Source organism: Oryctolagus cuniculus, chromosome 19 (genome assembly GCF_964237555.1).
Source record: "Oryctolagus cuniculus chromosome 19, mOryCun1.1, whole genome shotgun sequence".
In the NCBI taxonomy this organism is placed as follows: Eukaryota; Metazoa; Chordata; class Mammalia; order Lagomorpha; family Leporidae; genus Oryctolagus; species Oryctolagus cuniculus.
This window is the reverse complement of record NC_091450.1, coordinates 37,252,128-37,272,305: the sequence shown is the minus strand read 5'-3', so window position 1 is coordinate 37,272,305 and position 20,178 is coordinate 37,252,128. Positions and strand designations below refer to the sequence as shown.

At 61.7% G+C, this 20,178-nt stretch overlaps 1 protein-coding gene across 4 annotated transcripts in view; it reads right to left on the bottom strand.

Moving 5' to 3' along the window:
• Positions 1 to 2,767: 2,767 nt before the first annotated feature.
• The window catches only part of CHST12 (carbohydrate sulfotransferase 12), a 28,057-nt gene continuing 10,646 nt past the window's right edge, over positions 2,768 to 20,178 (bottom strand). For 3 of the 4 annotated variants that reach the window (XM_070064297.1, XM_008253614.4, XM_070064295.1), the window contains exon 2: positions 2,768 to 4,367. In XM_070064297.1, the coding sequence (XP_069920398.1) occupies positions 3,042 to 4,280 (1,239 nt within the window). In that variant the 5' untranslated portion in view covers positions 4,281 to 4,367 and the 3' untranslated portion in view covers positions 2,768 to 3,041. Of the gene's footprint in view, positions 4,368 to 18,668; positions 20,166 to 20,178 lie in introns of those variants that run through there. The other variant, XM_070064296.1, reaches the window with a different exon arrangement.

The window sequence follows — 20,178 nt, the reverse complement described above, 5'->3', positions numbered from 1 at the left end:
AGGAGGACCCTCTGTCGGGGCCGGCGTGGTGGCGCAGCGGGTTAAGCCACCACCTGCCACGCCAGCATCCCATATGGGAATGCTATTCAAGTCCCAGCTGCGCCACTTCCAATCCAGCTCTCTGCCAATGCACCTGGGCAAGCAGCGGAGGATGGATCAAGTACTTGGGCCTCTGCCACCCACATGGGAATCCAGGAGGGAGTTCCTGGCTCCTGGCTTCAGCCTGGCCCAGCCCCGGCTGCTGCAGCCATTTGGGGAGTGAACCACCAGACGGAAGCTATGTCTCTCTCTCTCTCTCTCCCCCTCTGTAACTCTGCCTTTCATATAAACAAAACCTTAAAAACAATTTCATACTGCTAAGAAATTACTGGTGCCTTGGGAACAATGGTCTACACCCGGAGAGGGGGCCGTGGGGTGTCTCAGCTAATGGAGCGTCCTCCAGCCCCTGTATCACACACCAGTGTGTGAATTCAGAAGGCTGTGAGTCAGAAATCCAATTCAAAGAGGCTTCAGCTGGTGGCACCTGTGGGCCCGCACAGGTGGGTGGGGTGTCACGTGCTCCCACGGCACGTGCCCTCCTCGCCAGCTGGAGGCATCTCGGGGCGCACTCTGGGGTAGGCACGGGGGTCACGAGCACTTGGGCAAAGCCCCTTCTCAAAGACACCAGCAAAGCACACTGCGTCGCACGGGTCCTGGCTGGGTGAGGAGCCCACCTGCTACCCACCTCGGTGAAGCTGCCTAGGCACGGCCATGCTCGGGCCCACCCAGCTCTCCTGGGCTACGAGTGGGGAGGGAGGGCCGGGCTGTGCGACCAGAGGGAGGGCATGCGGGCAACACAACGGCCGTCCCCTGCACGGCGTCACCCGGAACTCCCCTCTGATGGACAACATGTGTGTGGCCCCGTGACTCTCCCTGGCCCTGTGCTGGCGTCCCTGTGGGGTGCTGGGGAGCCCGTTACCCTTCCAGGTGCTGCCACTCTGCCGGAAGCATCAGGTGGCTCCCCTGAGCTGCCGTCCCCTGCCAGCACAGGGCTGGGCGCCTGCAGAGGAGCCCGGCAGGGCACCAGGCTTCCCGTCAGGAAAGCTAGGAGAGGGCTCTGGGCTGCCGCAGGCAATGGAGCAGGCGGGGGCATGGAGACAGCTCGGGAGGTGCCCTGGGAAGACGTGGAGCTGCTGACAAGCGCACAAAGTGCAGGGAGCCCCTGTTGCCTGGGGGTGGCCCTGGCTTGCTCCCTCCACACCGCCGCTCCGGGAGGGGAGGGGGTGTGTGTCCAGGGCCTGGCCACCCCGTCTGCACCGCCCCCGCAGCCCCACAGACCCTGCCTACAATGCAGCCAGGGAGAGGGGGCGCCTCACCCGGCTCCGGTCGCTGCGTCTGGCCCTGCCAAGGCAACTGCGGGGGGACCTGCAATTCAACAAGCTGCAGCATGCTGGGTTCCAGTGGATGGTTCTGTACGGCCCGTGAACCACGCTGTGAACGTGCAGCTGGCCCTTGTCTAACACAGGCTCCGGTCAGACCGGGACTCACGTCCTGGCGGCCCCCCTGCCCCTGCCTCACCAGAGAGGCACCCACAGCCCGCAGGCAGTGGTGGAGACGAAAGGCACCAAGACACCCTCGCCCACCGTCCTGTAAGGAGCCCGACCTCAGACGGCAGTGCCGCCCTGCACGCACCCGGTCCTGAGCGCGGCGGCCCCCACTGGCCGGGGAGCAGGGGTTCCAAGGCCAGAGTTCTGCCTGGTGACCAGCACGCGGCTGGCACGTCCGTGCCAAAGACAAGCGCCGCTGGGCAGGGCCTGACAGACGCCACAGTGGCAAACTCTTCAGAAAACTTTTCTTTTTTTTTCCTTTTTTTGGAGGTAGACAGAGAACTCGCACACGCTGGTTCACTCCCTGAATTCCCAGCACAGCCGAGGCTGGGCCAGGACAAACCTAGGAGCCTGGGAGGGGACGCCTGCTGCCTCTGGGGTGATGAGCTGGGGCCGGAACTGGGAGCGGAGCTGGGGTTCAGCACAGGCACCGTGACGCGGGACGAGGCGTCCACCTGCCGTGCCATGTCTCAACACTGGGCTCTCACGCGGGAGCATCCCGCTGCCCACGGTGTGGAGCGGGAAGGTTCAAAATGGGGTGGAGACCCTGGGAGGCTGAGCACCGGGCCACGGCCCCGACGGGCCCCTGTCCCCAGGGACCTGGAGAGGCAAGGCCGCCACACATGAGCAGGGCACGTAGCAGACGAACAGGGATGGCCAAGCATGCTGCAAACGCCTAAGCACCGGCTAAAAGCAAAAACCGCAAAGGAGTTTGGCTCCACGGCCGCCTTGGACCAGCCCCGCCCCGCCCCTTTCACGCTGGCGCTGCACCGGCCAGCAGGCCCCTCCAGGCCGGGCACAGCGGCCGTGCGTTCTCCTGACAGCCCGATCCCCGCCTTCGGGTGGGCCGGGACGCTCCACCGCGGTCCTCCAAGCCGGGGCCCGGGGGACAGAGGGGTCGGAAGCCCCATGTCCACAGCCCTGAGCTCCGGGCGTGTTTAGGTGTGCTCCGGCTCACGGAGAACTCAGGAACTCGCCTGCGGCGTCGGCACTGCCTGGAGACAGCTTTCCTCCGAGGCATTCCTCGGCTAGCCTTCTTAAAGGCACAGGTGCGGCCGCCCCCCACGGAGGACCACCACGACACCCCCTTGCCGTGCCGGGTTTCTGAGGCCCAGGGCCAGATGCTCAATGACTCGGCACGCCCCTGGGGGCCCCGGTCGCTCAGACAGAACCACGGCGGAGCAGGCAGAAAGGGCAGACGCCACACTTTATCCAGCACCCCCTCCCCTCTCGTATTAAATATCTGAAATATATTAATCTTAAAAAAAAAAAAAAAACATTATCAACACAGTACTGAGTGGCTAGGCAGCGGAGTGAACGGCGCGTCCGGACCGCAGGGCGCGGGTTAGGTCAGACTGCAGCGAGCGTGCTGGGTGCCGGCTCTCCGGATGGCGCAGGCGCGGCTGGGCGGGGTCGCCGCGGGGGCGGGCAGCAGGTGCCGGGGCGGCCACGCGCTCAGTCTCTGAGCAGGTTTTCGGGCTTGGGGTAGCCGAAGAGGACGAAGTCGGCCTCGTAGAGTTTGTAGAGCTGCTGCCTCCAGGCCAGGGGGATCTGGGCGAACCAGTGCTCCTCCCAGCTGCTGGCGGTCCTGTTCCGGTAGCTCGGGGGGAAGTGCAGGCGCGTGTCCACCTTGAGCAGCCGCAGCAGCTGGGCGGCGTCCTCGTCCAGCGTCTCCAGCTTGCCCACGAAGTCGTAGTCGATCTGGCACGGGTGGCACAGGCGGTACACCTGCCGCCAGTGCTCATTGAAGGGCGCCAGCCTCTCAGTGAGCGGGTCCAGCAGGTACTGGATGAAGTTGGCGAAGGAGACCTTGAGGCCGGCGCGGAAGGCCTGGCTGGCGGAGGCGGGCGGGCTGGTGCGGTTGGCGTAGAGCCGCAGCATGGGCACGGCGAACTTGCGGTAGAACTCCTCGTTCTCCAGCTCGAACTTGCTGCGGAAGGCGGAGATGAGGCGCACGAAGGGCTCGCGCACGAACAGGAACTTGGTGTACTTCTTCAGCTTGGCCTTCATGAGGTGCCGCGAGAACTTGCCGTAGCGCCGCCAGAACTTGTTGAAGGTCAGGTGGGCGCTGGCGTTGTGCACGCGCTCGCGGGGGATGGCCAGGGGGTCGCGGTAGGGGGCGCCGCGGTCCGAGAGGCTCCCGCTGAGCACCATCATCACGCGCTTCCAGTTGGTGCAGGCCACCTTGGGCACGTAGCAGTAGATGACGCCGTGGCGGTCGTCCACGATGAGGTGGTTCAGCTCGTAGTTGGGGATGTCGTCGAACGAGCGCCCCTTGGTGGGGAAGGCCAGGCTGGAGTTGGCGCAGAAGTCCCGCAGCACGCTCCTCCTGGCGGCCTGCTGCCGGCCCTGGTCGGCGCTGTGCTGGGCGCCGTGCGGGGACCAGTCGTAGCCCCGCACGCTCTCCTCCAGGGAGCCCGGCACCGGCGGCCGCTCCGGCTCTTTTCTGGAGGGGTCGTTCTGCTTCGCGCCAGAACCGAGGAGTTTACCCAAGAAGTCATCGACGCCCGGCCCGAGCTCCTTCTCGGCCCCTTGCCCGGCCGTGGGGAGGGGCTCCAGCAGGTGCGGCCTGGACAGGGAAGTGTGCAGGTAGAAGTGCGTGGCGCCCACGTTGTCCCAGTAGGCGATGATGAGGAGGACCGTGAGCACGGAGCCCAGCACCAGCCACAGCCGGAAGAGCTGGGTCTTGGCCATCCTGGCCCTGGGCCGGGGGCCGGGCCGCCCGCCTGGAACCTCTCTCACTTCAGCTTCACAGGGAGGGGGGACATTGCGTGCAGGAGCCTGGGGAGGCAAGGACAGAGGACATCAGAAAGCGGGGCCCAGCGAGTGCTCCCCCCGGCCCGCGCCTCTGCTCTGCACGGCTGGGGGGGGGGGGACAAGTGCTCACTCCCTGGCCGTCCCCTACCCCACCTCCACGTGCCCTGGATTCCCGGTCAGCACTCTCCCTTCTCGTGTGACGTGACTGACACCACACAGCGGGGCCCGAAAGCATCGAGTGTGACCCACGAGGCCAGCGAGGGCCCTTCCACCGCTGTGCTGAAAGGGGGCAGGCCTACAGGAGCCCGTCACTCAGGGGACAGACCTGGGGGCCAGGGGAGACACAGGGACAGTCTGCAAACGCTGAAGGCGCCCTCCCCGACACACTCTTTCCTGTGTCACTACTACTGCAAGCCAGGCTGAGTGCCACTTGGGCCACCCACAGCCCAGGTTTGAGTCCTGGCTACGCAGCACTTTGTGTCCTGGAAGTCAGCAGTCCACGGCCCACAACTTAGCTCCCTGTCACCCAGAGGGGAGACCCGGATGGAGTTCCTGGCTCCTGGCTTCACCCTGGCCCAGGGCCAGTGCGGTGGACATTTGGGGATTGCACCAGAGGATGGAAGACACCGCTGTCTGTCTGTCTCTCCCTCTTTCTCTGTCACTCTGCCTTTGGAACAAACAAAATAAAGGGAAGACCTCCTACCCTGGCTCTTGGCAGGTTTTTCCCAGCTGCCGTGTGGATACCTGCTGCGCCTGCTGTGGGCTGCGCCTTTCTCACGGAGTCTCACAGGCACACAGTGAGGGCAGCGCACATGCGGTGGGCTTCCACGTGGGGTGTGCCAAAATAACCACCCAGCGTCACCCAGAATGTTCTCTGGCCCTCGTCACCTTCGCTGGTTGTCTCCTGGGTCCCTGGAGTTCCCGGCACACCACCGGGGGAAAGGAAATCCAACCAATCCGCAGAGCGGCCCGGCAGCTGGCGGAGCCCTCGCCGGGGGCGGCCGGCACCCGGGGCCCCCTGCCTGGTGCGCGGCTGCGCCACACGGTTGGTACGTGCACTCGCAGCCAACGGCAGCCTTGAGGAAAGGTCAGGGAACACTGCCGGGACTGGGGCCCCTCGCCGCAGGTGCCGGGATTCCTCCCCGCACTGTGCTCCTGGGGCCCCTCGCCGCAGGTGCCGGGAGTCCTCCCCGCACTGTGCTCCTGGGGTCGGCAGGAGGAGGAGCAGGAAACACTGCAGCTCACAGCCGTCCGCGTGCAGATGTCCCCGCCTACTTCCAACTGACGGGTGTCTGCGAGGCGCAGCTAGGCGGAAAACCAGGGCCGCCTGACTCCCCAAGTATCCTTGACGGCTTGGTCAGACCACGGCCGCAGGCGGGAGCTGGAAACGTGACTGCAGTCCCCCGTGGGTGACAGAAAGCTGACTACTGGAGCCGTCAGCGGCTGCCTCTCAGGAGCTGGGGGTGGGACCCGGTCCCGGCACCCTGAGACGGGCACAGGTGTCTAGTCTGTTTCTAAAAGTGGATCACAGAGGGCCTGCGCTGTGACACACCGGGTTACGCTGCTGCCTGCAATGCCGGCATCCCACGTCAGAGCACTGGGCCAAGTCCGGGCTGCTCCACTCCTGACCCAGCTCCCCGCTAACGTGCCTGGGAAAGCAGTGGAAGATCATCCAAGTACGTGGGCCCCTGCCACCCACGTGGGAGACCCTGATGGAGCTCTAGGGTCCTGGTTTTGGGCTGGCCCATCCCTGCCCATTGTGGCCATTTGGGGAGTGAACCAGGAGATGGAAGATCTCTGTCACTCTGTCTTTTAAATAAACATGTTTTTTCTTTTTAAAACATTCACTTATGTATTTGAAAGGCAGAGTTACAGAGAGGCAGAGGCAGAGAGAGACAGAGGTCTTCCTTCTGCTGGTTCATTCCCCAAATGACCACAACAGCCAAAACTGTGCCGATCTGAAGCCAGGAGCTTCTTCCGGGTCTCCCCCATGGGTGCAGGGAACCAAGCACTTGGGCCATCTTCCACTGCTTTCCCAGGCCACAGCAGAGAGCTGGATTGGAAGTGGAGCAGCCGGGTCTTGAACTGGCGTCCATATGGGAAGCCATGTCTCAGGGGGCAGCTTTATCTGCTATGCGGGGCCTTGTCTTTATTGATGCTTTAGTGAAACTTCAGTTTAGTTACAGGAAAAGAATTGATGAAAATATTTTTAGGACAATAATGTATGTTCGTGCAAAAATGCAATAAAAATGCAAGTTTATTTTGGTATAGTTTCCATGATATGTATTTTCTGTGAACTCTCAAAGACAGTGTGCACACAGGAGCGTGCACGTGCGTGTGTGTGTACCATCTCTTCAACAGCGGCTCCCGTGCACTGCGCTCCTGCTCAGTCCCACGCTAACAGGAGTATCTCATGTGCAGCACTTCTGTACTCTACAGGAATTTTTTTTATTTTAAATGCCCACAACAACTAGGGTTAGGCCAGGCCAAAGCCAGGAGCTGGGGACCACATGCAGGTCCCCCATGGTTGGCAGGGACCCACATACTTGGGGCATCTCTGCTGCCTCCCAGGGTGTGAGTCCGCAGGGAAGCACAGTGAGGCACAGAGCCAGGACTTGAACCAGGCACTCCCACAGGGGTGCTGCACCCCACGTGGCGTCTGGACTGCTGGACCAGCACGCACTCGACACGCGTGCCGGGGCGCGGCATCGCCCTGGTCTCAGCTGAGGCTGCAAAGCAAACCCAGTGCACCTGCAGGAGCCCCCCCGCCTCCCTCTGCTAGGGAGCCACCCTGAGGCCTGGCTGGCACACACCAGGGGGCTGCGCACACACACACACACACACACACACGTCCCAGATCTGACTGGCACACACCAGGGGGCTGCGCACACACACACACACGTCCCAGATCTGGCTGGCACACACCAGGGGGCTGCGCGCACACACACACACACACACACACGTGTCCCAGGTCTGGCTGGCACACACCAGGGAGCTGCATGCATACACACACGCACACACACGTCCCAGATCCGACTGGCACACACAAGGGAGCTGCACACACATACACACATACGTGTCCCAGGTCTGGCTGGTACACACCAGGGGACTGCACACACACACACACACACACACGTCCCAGATCTGGCTGGCACACACCAGGGGGCTGCGCACACACACACACACACACACACGTCCCAGATCTGGCTGGCACACACCAGGGGGCTGCGCGCGCACACACACACACACACACACACACATCCCAGATCTGACTGGCACACACCAGGGGGCTGCGCACACACACATACACGTCCCAGATCTGACTGGCACACACCAGGGGGCTGCGCACACACACACACACACACACACACACGTGTCCCAGGCCTGGCTGGCACACACCAGGGAGCTGCATGCACACACACACGCACACACACGTCCCAGATCTGACTGGCACACACAAGGGAGCTGCACACACACACACATACGTGTCCCAGGTCTGGCTGGTACACAGCAGGGGACTGCGCACACACACACACACACATACACACACGTGTCCCAGGCCTGGCTGGCACACACCAGGGAACTGCACACACACACACACACACACACGTCCCAGATCTGACTGGCACACACCAGGGGACTACACACACACACACACACACACATACACACACGTGTCCCAGGCCTGGCTGGCACACACCAGGGGACTGCACACACACACACACACACACGTCCCAGGTCTGGCTGGTACCCAGGGGACTGCACACACACACACACACACACACGTGTCCCAGGTCTGGCTGGCACACACCAGGGAGCTGCACACAAAGGCCGGAGCCCATCAGGCCACCACCACAGTCAGGGTTTTGGCATTACTTGTGCCCCATGCAGTCTCCCCACTCCACCCGCCAGCCACCGCGGGTGTCACTGGGAGTGAGCTGGCGTCTGGAGAGCCGCGCAGGGGTGGACCCACACAGGATCTGCTCCTGAACTCCGGCTTCCGTCACTCAACACAGCTGTCGGGTAGCTCAGCGTGCGGTGACAGAATCAACGGCTCCTCTCTTGCCAGGGGACTCGCTGCCGAAGCTCCCTCCCGCACAGGTGTGACCCCAGCACACACCCCGGCACAGGTGTGACCCCAGCACACACCCCGGCACAGGTGTGACCCCAGCTCACACCCCGGCACAGTGTGGTCCCAGCTCACACCCCGGCACAGGTGTGACCCCAGCTCACACCCCAGCACAGGAGTGGTCCCAGCTCACACCCCGGCACAGGTGTGACCCCAGCACACACCCCGGCACAGGTGTGGTCCCAGCTCACACCCCGGCACAGTGTGGTCCCAGCTCACACCCCGGCACAGGAGTGGTCCCAGCTCACACCCCAGCACAGGAGTGGTCCCAGCTCACACCCCGGCACAGGTGACCCCAGCACACACCCCGGCACAGGTGTGACCCCAGCTCACACCCCAGCACAGGTGTGGTCCCAGCTCACACCCCGGCACAGTGTGGTCCCAGCTCACACCCCGGCACAGTGTGGTCCCAGCTCACACCCCAGCACAGGTGTGGTCCCAGCTCACACCCCAGCACAGGTGTGGTCCCAGCTCACACCCCGGCACAGGTGTGACCCCAGCTCACACCCCGGCACAGGAGTGGTCCCAGCTCACACCCCGGCACAGGTGTGACCCCAGCTCACACCCCGGCACAGGAGTGGTCCCAGCTCACACCCCGGCACAGGTGTGATCCCAGCTCACACCCCGGCACAGTGTGGTCCCAGCTCACACCCCGGCACAGGTGTGACCCCAGCACACACCCCGGCACAGGTGTGACCCCAGCTCACACCCCGGCACAGGTGTGACCCCAGCACACACCCCGGCACAGGTGTGACCCCAGCTCACACCCCGGCACAGGTGTGACCCCAGCACACACCCCGGCACAGGTGTGACCCCAGCTCACACCCCAGCACAGGAGTGGTCCCAGCTCACACCCCAGCACAGGTGTGACCCCAGCTCACACCCCGGCACAGGAGTGGTCCCAGCTCACACCCCGGCACAGGTGTGACCCCAGCTCACACCCCAGCACAGGAGTGGTCCCAGCTCACACCCCGGCACAGGTGTGGTCCCAGCTCACACCCCGGCACAGTGTGGTCCCAGCACACACCCCGGCACAGTGTGGTCCCAGCACACACCCCGGCACAGGTGTGGTCCAAGCATCTTGGAAAACGGTGCTGTGGGCATTGGTCCCTGATTGACAGTGTCCCTAACACAACCCCAAGGCCAGTTGTGACTCAGAGCAGGATTTAAGTCAACTGAAATTTACCGTGAACGCCAGCTGGCACCCTGCCCGCCCCCGCCATGGCCGAGGGGGATCTGGCTCACTGAGGTCTTTGTTAATGGTTCTGAGTACCAGTGTCAAGTTCAAAGAAAACGTGTCCTCTCTCAACAAAAGATGTTTAACGAAAGTTTCCCGTCACTTGGAGTCTTGCCCTACAACGCTATCACCTCTCAGGATCTCGGCTTCACACGAAGTTTCGCTGTCACTCTGCAGCCGGCCTCAGAGGGACGCCCGGGGCAGGGCGGCACGCAACTCAGCAGTGCCCTGGGTCTGAGCGTGTTCATTTCCCTCTGAAAGCTGAGCTAAGGGACCGGCGCTGAGGCGCAGCAGGTAAAGCGCTGCCTGCAGTGCTGACATCCCATCTGGGCACTGGTTCGAGTCCCGGCTGCTCCACTTCCGATCCAGCTCTCTGCTAAGGTGCCTGGGAAAGCAGCTGAGGATGGCCCAAGTGCTGGGTCCCAGATGAAGCCCCTGGCTCCTGGCTTTGAATCGGCCTAGCCCTAGTTGTTGTGGCCATTTGGGAACTGAATTAGCGAGTGAAGATCTCTATGTATCTTTCCCTCTAACGCTGCCTTCCAAGTAAATAAAATAAATCTTTAAAAAAAGACAAGACACGACACCCCCTATCAGAGTGCCTGGGTTCTTCCCCCACTCTGCTTCCAGTTCCAGCTTCCTCCTGGGGCGCCGCAGGTGACAGAGCAAGTCCTGGGCCCCTCCCACCCACGGGGGGTCCGGATGAAGTTCCCAGCTCCTGGCTTTAGCCTGGCTGAGCCCCGGAGGTTGCTGTGAGCTGGGGCGTGGATCAACAGATGCGAGATCTCTGTCTCTCTGCCTTTCAAATAAGAACCAAGCAGAGAGGCAGTCAGTCAGTTTATAGCAAGATCACCTTACGCCATTCAGCAGGAACCGGTACTCTCTGCCCTGGGCAGCTATGTGGAAAAGCCAGCTGCGGTCTGGTTATGCAGTGGGTGTGGACACGGGCAAGGGGATGGGGACCCACGGTGTGATCAGCGCGGCCCGTGGCGAGGCACCACCAGAACTGCTGACAACCCGCACCTCTGCACACCTGGCTCTGGGAAAAAACACTCGAAGTACCTCACTGTTGGCTTCCCTGGTAACTCCAGCATCACCAGTTTAAAGCTCCCCCCCTCGCCAACCTCAGCGCCCAGCAGTCCTGCTCACAGGGTCCCCATCTCACCAGCCAGTGTCACTAGGAAACCCCTCCTCCAGCACGCACCTGGGTCCACCTACAACCTACCTCAGGGCTGCGACCTCACCCTCCTGAAGACGGGGCTTTGTCGCTCTCCCATCTGCTTGACCCCTGATCCCACCTGTGCACCTGTCACGTGGCGGCATCGCTGGCCACCTCCTCCTGCAGTTGGTGCTGCACAGGCCGCTGGGCACCACGTGGCTCACAGGGCACCTGCCCACACCCCGCCTGCAGCTCACCCACCCACTCGGCGTTTACCTCTTCTACGTCCACCCATTCATGCACTCAGGGAATGTGTGCAGAGGAACTAAACACACGGGACAGGCACTGTTCTCAGTGCTAAGGACACAGTGGGGAGCGAGACCGGCTCCTGTCCCTATGGGGCAGACACTCCAGAGGGGAGACAGAGGCACAGAGACCGTGCACACGACAGTGTCAGGCGCTGGCTGACATGTGCCGTGAAGAAAATGAACAAGATGACGACACGGCGAGTGACAGGTCAGGTCTGACTCACGCCTGAAGGCAGGAGCGAGTTCATCAAAAACAGTGGCACTCCAGGGTGGAGCACGGCACAGGGCGGGGTGGGGGGGCGGCCTTGTGGCGCCTTGGAAGGGGTCACATCAAACAGGCAGGACGGCTGAACACAGGGGCCCAAAGGGGAGAAGCAAGGTGCCCGAGCCCGGCTGGCCCTGTCCAGGGGAGCAGCGCCACTGCCGTTGGTGAAGCCTCACGGGGAAGCGGAGGGCACAGCTCAGCGTGGGGGCAGTGAGCCCCTTCCTTTCCTGAACACTTGCCAACGTGGTGTCACTGTTCTCCCTCGGGACACAGCTAAGACAGAGGGAGCCCCCCGGGACAGAGGCAGTGGGCAGAGCCTCGGGCCAGGAGGGTCCACGGCACGCCAGGGCGCCCTGAGTGCCCGGCGCAGGCCACACCCACGCGAGGACAGCCCCTGACCACCCACCTGTCTGGGTGAGCGCTCGCTGAGCAGCCGCGACCGCCCGGGCGTGGGCATGGCGGGGACAACGGCCTGCCTGTACGGCTCCCACTGCTTTCACTGCCATGAGGAAATTGTTCTCACAAAGATGCACAGAGCCCTTTGTTGAATGGAACACTAAGCCTCTGACTCTACCAGGTAAACTGTTATCTCAAAGGCAATAAACTATTACGTTGAAGAATAAAGAAATGCAACAATAAAAAACTAAGGCATCACAGCAAAAGAAAAAACCAGTTCAACTTCGTGAAAATTAGAAACTTCTGTGTAACTGGAAACTTTTGTGTTACACAAAACTTAGACGAAGAGAGTCCATCTACAAAGCAAGAAGACATTTAATGGGAGAAAACAGTTGTGAGTCATGTATATGTCAAGGTGTTAATACCCAGAGTGCTCATATATAAAGAACTCCTAAAAGTTAAAAAACAAAACAGGCCGGTGCCGCGGCTCACTAGGCTAATCCTCCGCCTGCGGCGCCGGCACCCCGGGTTCTAGTCCTGGTTGGGGCGCCGGATTCTGTCCCGGTTGCTCCTCTTCCAGGCCAGCTCTCTGCTGTGGCCCGGGAGTGCAGTGGAGGATGGCCCAGGTGCTTGGGCCCTGCACCCCATGGGAGACCAGGAGAAGTACGGTGGCTCCTGGCTTCGGATCAGCACAGCGCCAGCTGTAATGGCCATTTGGGGGGTGAACCAATGGAAGGAAGACCTTTCTGTCTCTCTCTCTCTCTCACTGTCTAACTCTGCCTGTCAGATATAAATAAATAAATAAAATGAACACAATTCAAAAGTGGGCACAGGACAGTGCAGTGACAACCTACGAACGGCCGATAACCACATGAAGACACTCGGACCCACCGGCCATCAGGGAACCGCAGGGCCCACAGCGAGTTGTGGCTGCAGCCTCTTAGGATGGCAAACAGCAAACCCCAGAGAGGGTGTGCAGGGCTGGTGGGAGTAGACACAGTACGGCGGGCCCCTCGGAACACGGCCCAGCCACCCCGCTTCTAGAGGCGGCTGAAAGCAGGGTCTTGGAGAGAGCCCCGCACGCCCGCCTTCATGGTGGCATGGCTCACAACGCTCGGATGAGTGCACGTGGCCCGCCCCCTCGATGGAACGCTCTGCAGCCCCGAACGGCCCCTGTGCTGGGTGAAGCAGGCCAGTCACAGAAGGCCGGACAGTGGGTGACCGCACGTTCACACAGACAGGAAGTACAGTGGTGGGGGCCGGGCTGGGGTGGGAGAAGGGGGTTGAGAGGCTCCGGGTGCGGGTTCCAGCCTGGGGGCACGGAGGGGCTGGAGGCAGACACGGAGACGGGTGCACAGCAACGGGGACGCGCTGACTGCCAGAACCGTGCGCCCTCACAGTCCCCACGGTACACTGTACGCTTTGTGTATTTTACAACAACAACAAAAGGGGGGTGGGGGGGACGGCTCGGAGCTGCAACAGTGCAGCGAGAGGTTTCAGGAATGAAGCAACAGCCACATGCAGGACCACGGTGTGAGATTCAGGAACTGGGGCCAGTGGCCCAGAGCCGAGACGCCCAAGCCCCACAGGAGCGCCTGGGACGCAGCGGTGACGGCTCAAGTAAACCAGGGTCCTGCACCCACGTGGGAGACCTGGGTTGAGTCCCCGGCTCCCAGCTCCGGCCCAGCCAGGCCCCAGAAGTCGTAAGTATCTGAGGAGTGAGCCAGCGGGTGGGCATGCTGGGAGCTCCCGCGCGTGCTCTCTCTCTCTTTTTAAGGCAGGAATTAAATACACAATGGAACTAACAGACGGCTAAGCTGGGAGCCTGCCAGTGACGTCACACCTCACCCTCCTCCCAGGCCACAGCAGAGAGCTGGACCAGAAGAGCAGCAGCCGGGACTAGAACCGGTGCCCATGTGGGATGTCGGCTCCGCATTAGCCTACCGCACCACAGTGCCAGCCCCCTAAGGGAACATTTTAAAAAATGTATGATAAGAGGTATATGAACTCCAGGGGCGACAAGAAAATAGGTCCTGAAGATTTCCCTAGGACAGCCAGAGGCCTCGTCACGCCTGCCCACGGGGTGACGTGTAGACGGGGTGATGTGTAGACGGGGTGACATGTCTCCTGTAGCCCAGGGCCCAGCTGCTGCACTCTCCCGTGTCCAGGAGGCCAGGGTTCATTTGTATTTATTTATTTGAAAGGCAGAGTTAGAGAGAGAGAGAGAGAGAGGTCTTCCATCACTGGTTCTCTCCTCAAATGGCCGCAATGGCTGGAGCTGCACCGATCCGAAGCCAGGAGCCAGGAGCTTCCTCCAAGTCTCCCACGTGGCTGCAGGGGCCCAAGGACTTGGGCCATCTCCTGCTGCTTTCCCAGGCCACAGCAGGGAGCTGGATCAGAAGTGGAGCAGCCGGGACTGGAAGTGGCACCCACGTGGGATGCCGGCACTGCAGGCGGCGGCTTGACCTGCTGCACCACAGTGCCGGCCCCAGGGTTCATGTTTAACATCAAGGGCCGCCCTCTGTGTTGTCACTCTAACCTCAAACAAGCCACATAACCAGCAGCTGTGGAGAGAGCTGGGGTGAGTACACGGGCTGCTGGGAGAGCTACTGGGAGCCTGCGGGGGTCGGAGGGCCTCGCGCTGAGCTCCGCAGAGAGCAGACGAAGTCTGGTAGGAGGCCTTGCTGGCCCTGGCACCCTCACCACCTGCGTGGAGCGGGCAGTCGAGAGCAAGTCAGGGGAGGACAGCGGGCTGAGGGCTGGAGTCCCGCTCACGGCGGCTTCCCACGCGCATGGGGAGGGGCCCACGCTGACCAGGGCAGGCAGCTCTCACTCCGAGAGCAGGGTGTTATTTCCGCACGTCACTCTCCCACTGTCCCTGAAAAGCCGCCAGAGGGAAGCCCCGTGTGTTCCGAGGCACAGCAGGCAGGGGCTTCCCGGACATCGCGTGGCGGCCCCTCCCGAGAGCCACCCAGAGCGCGGGTGCACAGACGGCTCGCCCGCCCAGCACCTCAGCGTCCAACGCCCTGCACACACTGCTGGTGACTCAGTGGGGCCAACCCCAGGCTGACGCAGAGCTGGTTCCCAGCAGGGCAGGGTGCCAGGGGCAGACTTGGCAGCCCAGGAGGCAAGCGCCCGGCGCTGGGGCCCACGGAAGCCGCTGCCCAAAGGACTGCGGAGAGCAAGGGCAGCTCTGGCCGCACAGGGGAGGCACAGAGCCAGGCCCCTGTGTGGTGTGCACTTTCTGCGGCAGAAGTGCCACCCAGTGCAACGCGCTCAAGGGGTCGCTTGGCAGGCCTCACTCTGCGTGTGCCCGTGGGCGGGCTTGCTCCTGGGAGAGACCGAAGCCCGACACGACACCAGGAGAGCAGACAGCCCGCGCCAACCTGAGGAGGGGACTCGTTCTCTGCCTGCTCCTCCGAGCCAGCAGGGCGACTCCCCTGCCTCTGCGCTGACTCACGCCACAGGCTCTCCTGGCTGCACTTCTCCGCCTGCGGAACCTGTCGGCCAATTCCTCACCGCCCATCTCTGCAAACATACACACACACATACGCACGCGTGCCTCAGCTCTGCGCCTCCGGGAACCCCAACAGGAACACCAGCTTTGTCACCTGCACTGGGGCTGTGTCTCTGCAGGTCACAGAAGTGACCAGACGGAAAGGGGCAGTACACGTCCAGAAACGGCCACCAGCGCACCTGCAGCCCTGTGCAGCTCAGGTACCCAGAGGCAGGCCTGAGCCTGCAGTGAGCACCCAGGGAACGGAGCAGGGGACGCCAGCTCCCTCTTGCAGGCGCGCTTGCTCGCTTGCTCTCTCATTCTCTCTCTCTCTCTCTCTCTCTCTCTCATTAGGCATACAGTCTGATGAGTTCTGGCAAACACGCACGACCAGTAAGACACCGGTCCTGAAAGCTCCCTCGTCCCTCCCAACACCCTGCTCCAGACCCCGCGATCTGCCCCCCGCCCGGCAGGCGGCCTTCTCTGGGCTCCGTCAGGGACCTACGGCGTGTCGCCTCTCTGTGTGGCCGTGTGCTTCTGAGCCCCGTCCGAGCCGCTGTTTTCCTCAGCACAATTTCGCCTGTGAAACTGCTGCTAAGAAGTCTCTCCGCGTGACTATGCCCGTCGGGGGACTCCGGGGCTGTTTCCTCTTTTTTGGCCAGTACGAATCAAGCTGCCAGGAACTTTTTTGCATACAGGCCAGACTTTCGTGTTTCATGCTGGGGCTTTGGAGAACTCAGAACGAAGGTATGAAAGTATCAGCGGGATCTCCCAGCTCCTGCAAAGTCGCAGGAGCTGGGTAACGGCTGGTTACTTTGTAACAACGCTTAGGGATTTAAAGACCAGTCAGCTGTTGAGTGTGATACACAGACTTAATTTATCAGCAATTACCCTTTCTAAAACAGCAGGGCTCTGCCTTGGAAGCTGGGCTAACCCTGCAGACGCAGTACGCGGCCTAAGTGAATGAGCAGTGCGGAACCAGCGGTCCTAAGCAGAGCCACAGCCATGGCACTCCAAACGCCAGCAGGCTTTTCTCGTGGACGCTGGCGCACTAATGTCGAAATGCATCAGGAAATGCAAAGGACCAGGAAGGGGCGCAACAGGGTTGAACAGGAGAGACCTGGGGGCCTACACGGACTCACTTCAAGACTATCAGGCTGAACCGCGGCCAAGGCAGGTGCGCGAGGACAGATGCCAGCACGCTGTGGACAGGACAGAGAAAGGGCTGGCAGGAGAGGAGATCCGGGCACGTGTGCTAACTCTTTCTCTGCTGGTTCACTCCCTTCATGTCCATAACAGCCAGGGCTGGGACAGGCTGACGCCAAGAGCCAAGAACGCCACCCTGGTCTCCCACGTGGGTGGCGGGGGCCTGAGTGCTTGGGCATCCTCTGCTGCTTTCCCAGGGCCATCAGCAGGGAGCTGGACGGAAGTGGAGTAGCCGGGACCCGCAGCAGTGCTGGGATACGGGACGCAGGCGCCTCGACACAGAGGGTGGCGTGCAGCTCCACTTCTCCGACCGCCCAGGACGAGGAACACGCCCATGCGAAGCTCTGCACCCAGATGCTGGTCCCTGCTTTGTTGGAGTTGACTCACAACTTCACCCCAGTGCCGGCAGACCGTGAGCCGGTGACGGGGGCGGGCCCGTCCAGCCAGAGCTCCCTGGCAACCAAGGGCGAACCCTGGCTTCGTGCAGCTCCACGGAGGAACCCCACAGATGCAGCACCGCGCTGAAAGCCGCACACAGGGGGCCCCGAGTCCTGCGCCGGCAGGGCACACCTGCCCGCCCTTGCTGAACTGACGCTGACAATGGGTGCATTCTCCCCCCGTGTAAACCGCACCCGTCCCCAGAAGCCCGCGTGCTTCTCTCGAGCACGCTCGCCCGTCCCCACAGAACTGGCCTAAATGCTAGTTGAGAAGTTCCTCATGAGTGGGGACACGGACACCGATCCGGGCCCCCGCTGCGAGTCGGGGCCGAGCCCCTGGACGGGAGACCTCACGCTGCGGGACGAGAAGCACCGGGACCTCTCTGGGCCAGAGCGAGCCAGGGGCGAGGCGTCTTGCTCCTGCCCTCTCAGACACCAGGCTGCTTCACCTCACCCACCTGTCTGTCTGCCTCAGGCCCCGAGCATCTGCCGCACAGACATGGGTATTTTTACGTCACTCATGCGTCCTAGTATCTGTAGTCACAAAGGACATTTGCAATTGATGATAATAACGATAGCCTAAGGTTTAATTTTTTTTTTAAAGATTACTTTATTTATTTGAAAGACAGAGTTACAGAGAGAGGTAGAGACCGAGAGAGAGGCCTTCCACCCACTGGTTCACTCCCTAGATGGCCACAACAGCCAGAGCTGCGCCGACCCAAAGCCAGGAACCAGGAGCTTCCCCCGGGTCTCCCATGCAGGTGCAGGGGCCCAAGGGCTTGGGCCATCTTCCACTGCTATCCCAGGCCACAGCAGAGAGCTGGATCGGAAGAGAAGCAACCGGGACCAGAACCAGTGCCCATATGGGATGCCAGCACTTCAGGCCAGGGTGTTAACCTGCTGCACCACAGCACCAAATCCTATTTTTGTTTTTTTTTTTTTTTTTTTTTTAAATTTAGACACAGAGCTCCCACCTGCTGGCTCACTTCCCAAATGCTCACAACGGCCAGGGCTGGACTGGGGACAGAGCTGCTGGGAACACACCGAGGTCTTCCACGTGGGCGTGGGCGGCAGGAACCCCACTACGTGAGCCACCCTCACTGACTCCCAGTCTGCGTTAGCGGGGAGACAGGCAGAAGCCACAGCCAGGCACCGACCCAGTGCTCCGACGTGGGACGCAGGCATCCTAACCCCTCGGCTAACGAGCTCTTCAAAAGGCAGGCACCGGGGCCCTGGGGACGCCCACACCCCACATCAGAGTGCCGGCTTCAAGCCCCGGCTACTATTTCCTGCCAGCTTCCTGTCAGCGTGCGCCGTGGGAAGCAGTGGATGGTGGCTCAAGCACTTCCGTTCCTGCCACGCACGGGGAGACAGGATAGAGTTCCCGGCTCTTGACTTTGCCTGGCGTTGCTGGCATTTGGGGGTGAAGCAGCAGAGGGAAGATTCTTTCTGTCTCTCCCTCTCTGTCACTCTGCCTTTCAAATAAATAAATATTTCTTAAAGGCAAAAATAAATCAGTGTCCTGTCCTAAAGGCTTTGTACATATTAACTTGTGTAACCCTCACACTGACTGTGGTGAAAAGTGGGGCAAACCAACGGCCCCACCTGCCCACTCTGCATACCAGCTACCGCTCAGAGCAGGCGTCCGGACCCCAGCAGCTGGCCGGACAGCCGGCCTCCTCAGTCGAAACTCACGCAGAACCGGCGCTTCCACGCCCGCGCGTCCTCTTGCGGCCTTCACGTCTGAGAGCCGGCTTCCCTGTGTCCACAAACGGAGCCCTTGAGCTCTGCATCGTTGCATGACTTCCTTCACATGTCCAGTGTTTCAAGTTCTGTTTATTTTGCCACTGGCAGAGAGATCCAGGGTTTCAAAGACGACACGCGGCGAGCGAGCCACCGCAGTGCCCTTGGCTGCAGTCCACAGAGATCTGGGAAGTTCCTGTTACCAGTGCCAACATCCCCTCTGCCCGCCGCGGCCCGGCCCGGCCCTGCCGCTACGCTGGGGCTGCATGAAAACCCCTCTGTAAGGCCGGCTTCACCGGGGCCACTGGAGCCGTGTCCGCTTGCTTCCGAAACTGCTTCGTGTGTGCAGCTGGGCCTGCAACTGAACCAGACAGTCTATCCAGCCAGTCAGGGACGGTCACGTCGACGGGACAGAATGCTGGTTCCCACAGTCTACCCAGTCAGTCGCAGACGGTCACGTCGACAGGACAGAGTGCTGGTTCCCACAGTCTATCCAGTCAGTCAGGGACGGTCACGTCGATGGGACAGAATGCTGGTTTATGTTGCAAATGAAAACCCAGCCCACACGTGGCCTCAGAAGTGAATTAACTGCCGTGGGGAGGTGAGGGCACAGCTGCTCAGACCGTCCCCTCCCCCCGGCCTCCAGGCGTTCACACACCGCAAGGCGGGGGAACCAGCCCCACGCTCCAGCCAGACATCAGATTCTCAGAGCTTCTAAGGTCCTGCCGTCCTCAGACGTGTAGCATGACGCACGTGTAAGTTACGTCAACCCAGAGAAATCACACTTCTTCAGAGGAAAGTAACAACAAATAACAAGAAAATCCAGGAAGAACCCACCTGGCGCTTTACTGCCAGATACACCAGGCCCTGCCTGTCCAGCCCTGCCACCCAGCCCACGTCAGCTCTCGCCCATAGATCCGCCTTCGCCCGGTGGCCACGGACACTCGCCAAGAGTCCCGGCCCAGGGCTGGCACTGTGGGGCAGCGGGTTAAACACCCCTTCAACACACCAGTTCCAGTCCCAGCTGCTCCACTTCTGATCCAGGCCCCTGCTAATGCTCCTGGTGAGGCCTGGGCCACTGCCACTCCTGTGCAAGACCCAGACGGGGTTCCTGGCCCCAGCCTGGCCCGGGCCTGGCCATGGCAGCCATTTGGGGAGTGCAGCAGTGGACGGACGATCTTGCTGTCTCTCTCCCTCCATCCCTCTGCCTTTCAGATAAGTAAAGGAATCGCAGCACAGCCCCTCTCCACTCAGCCCTGCGACCGCTGCAGTCCCGGGACCCCCACTGCCAGCCCTTCAGTGGCCCATGACCCGCAGCTCCTCCACGGCGCCCCTGGTCCCACCACACCCACTGAGCAGACCCCAAGGCCAGGCGTCCGCAGGACCTCTGCAGGACAGCTCACGCCTCACAGTCCCTCTCATCTCTGCCCAGAGCTCCTTTCTGGTGTGGCCGCCCCTAACC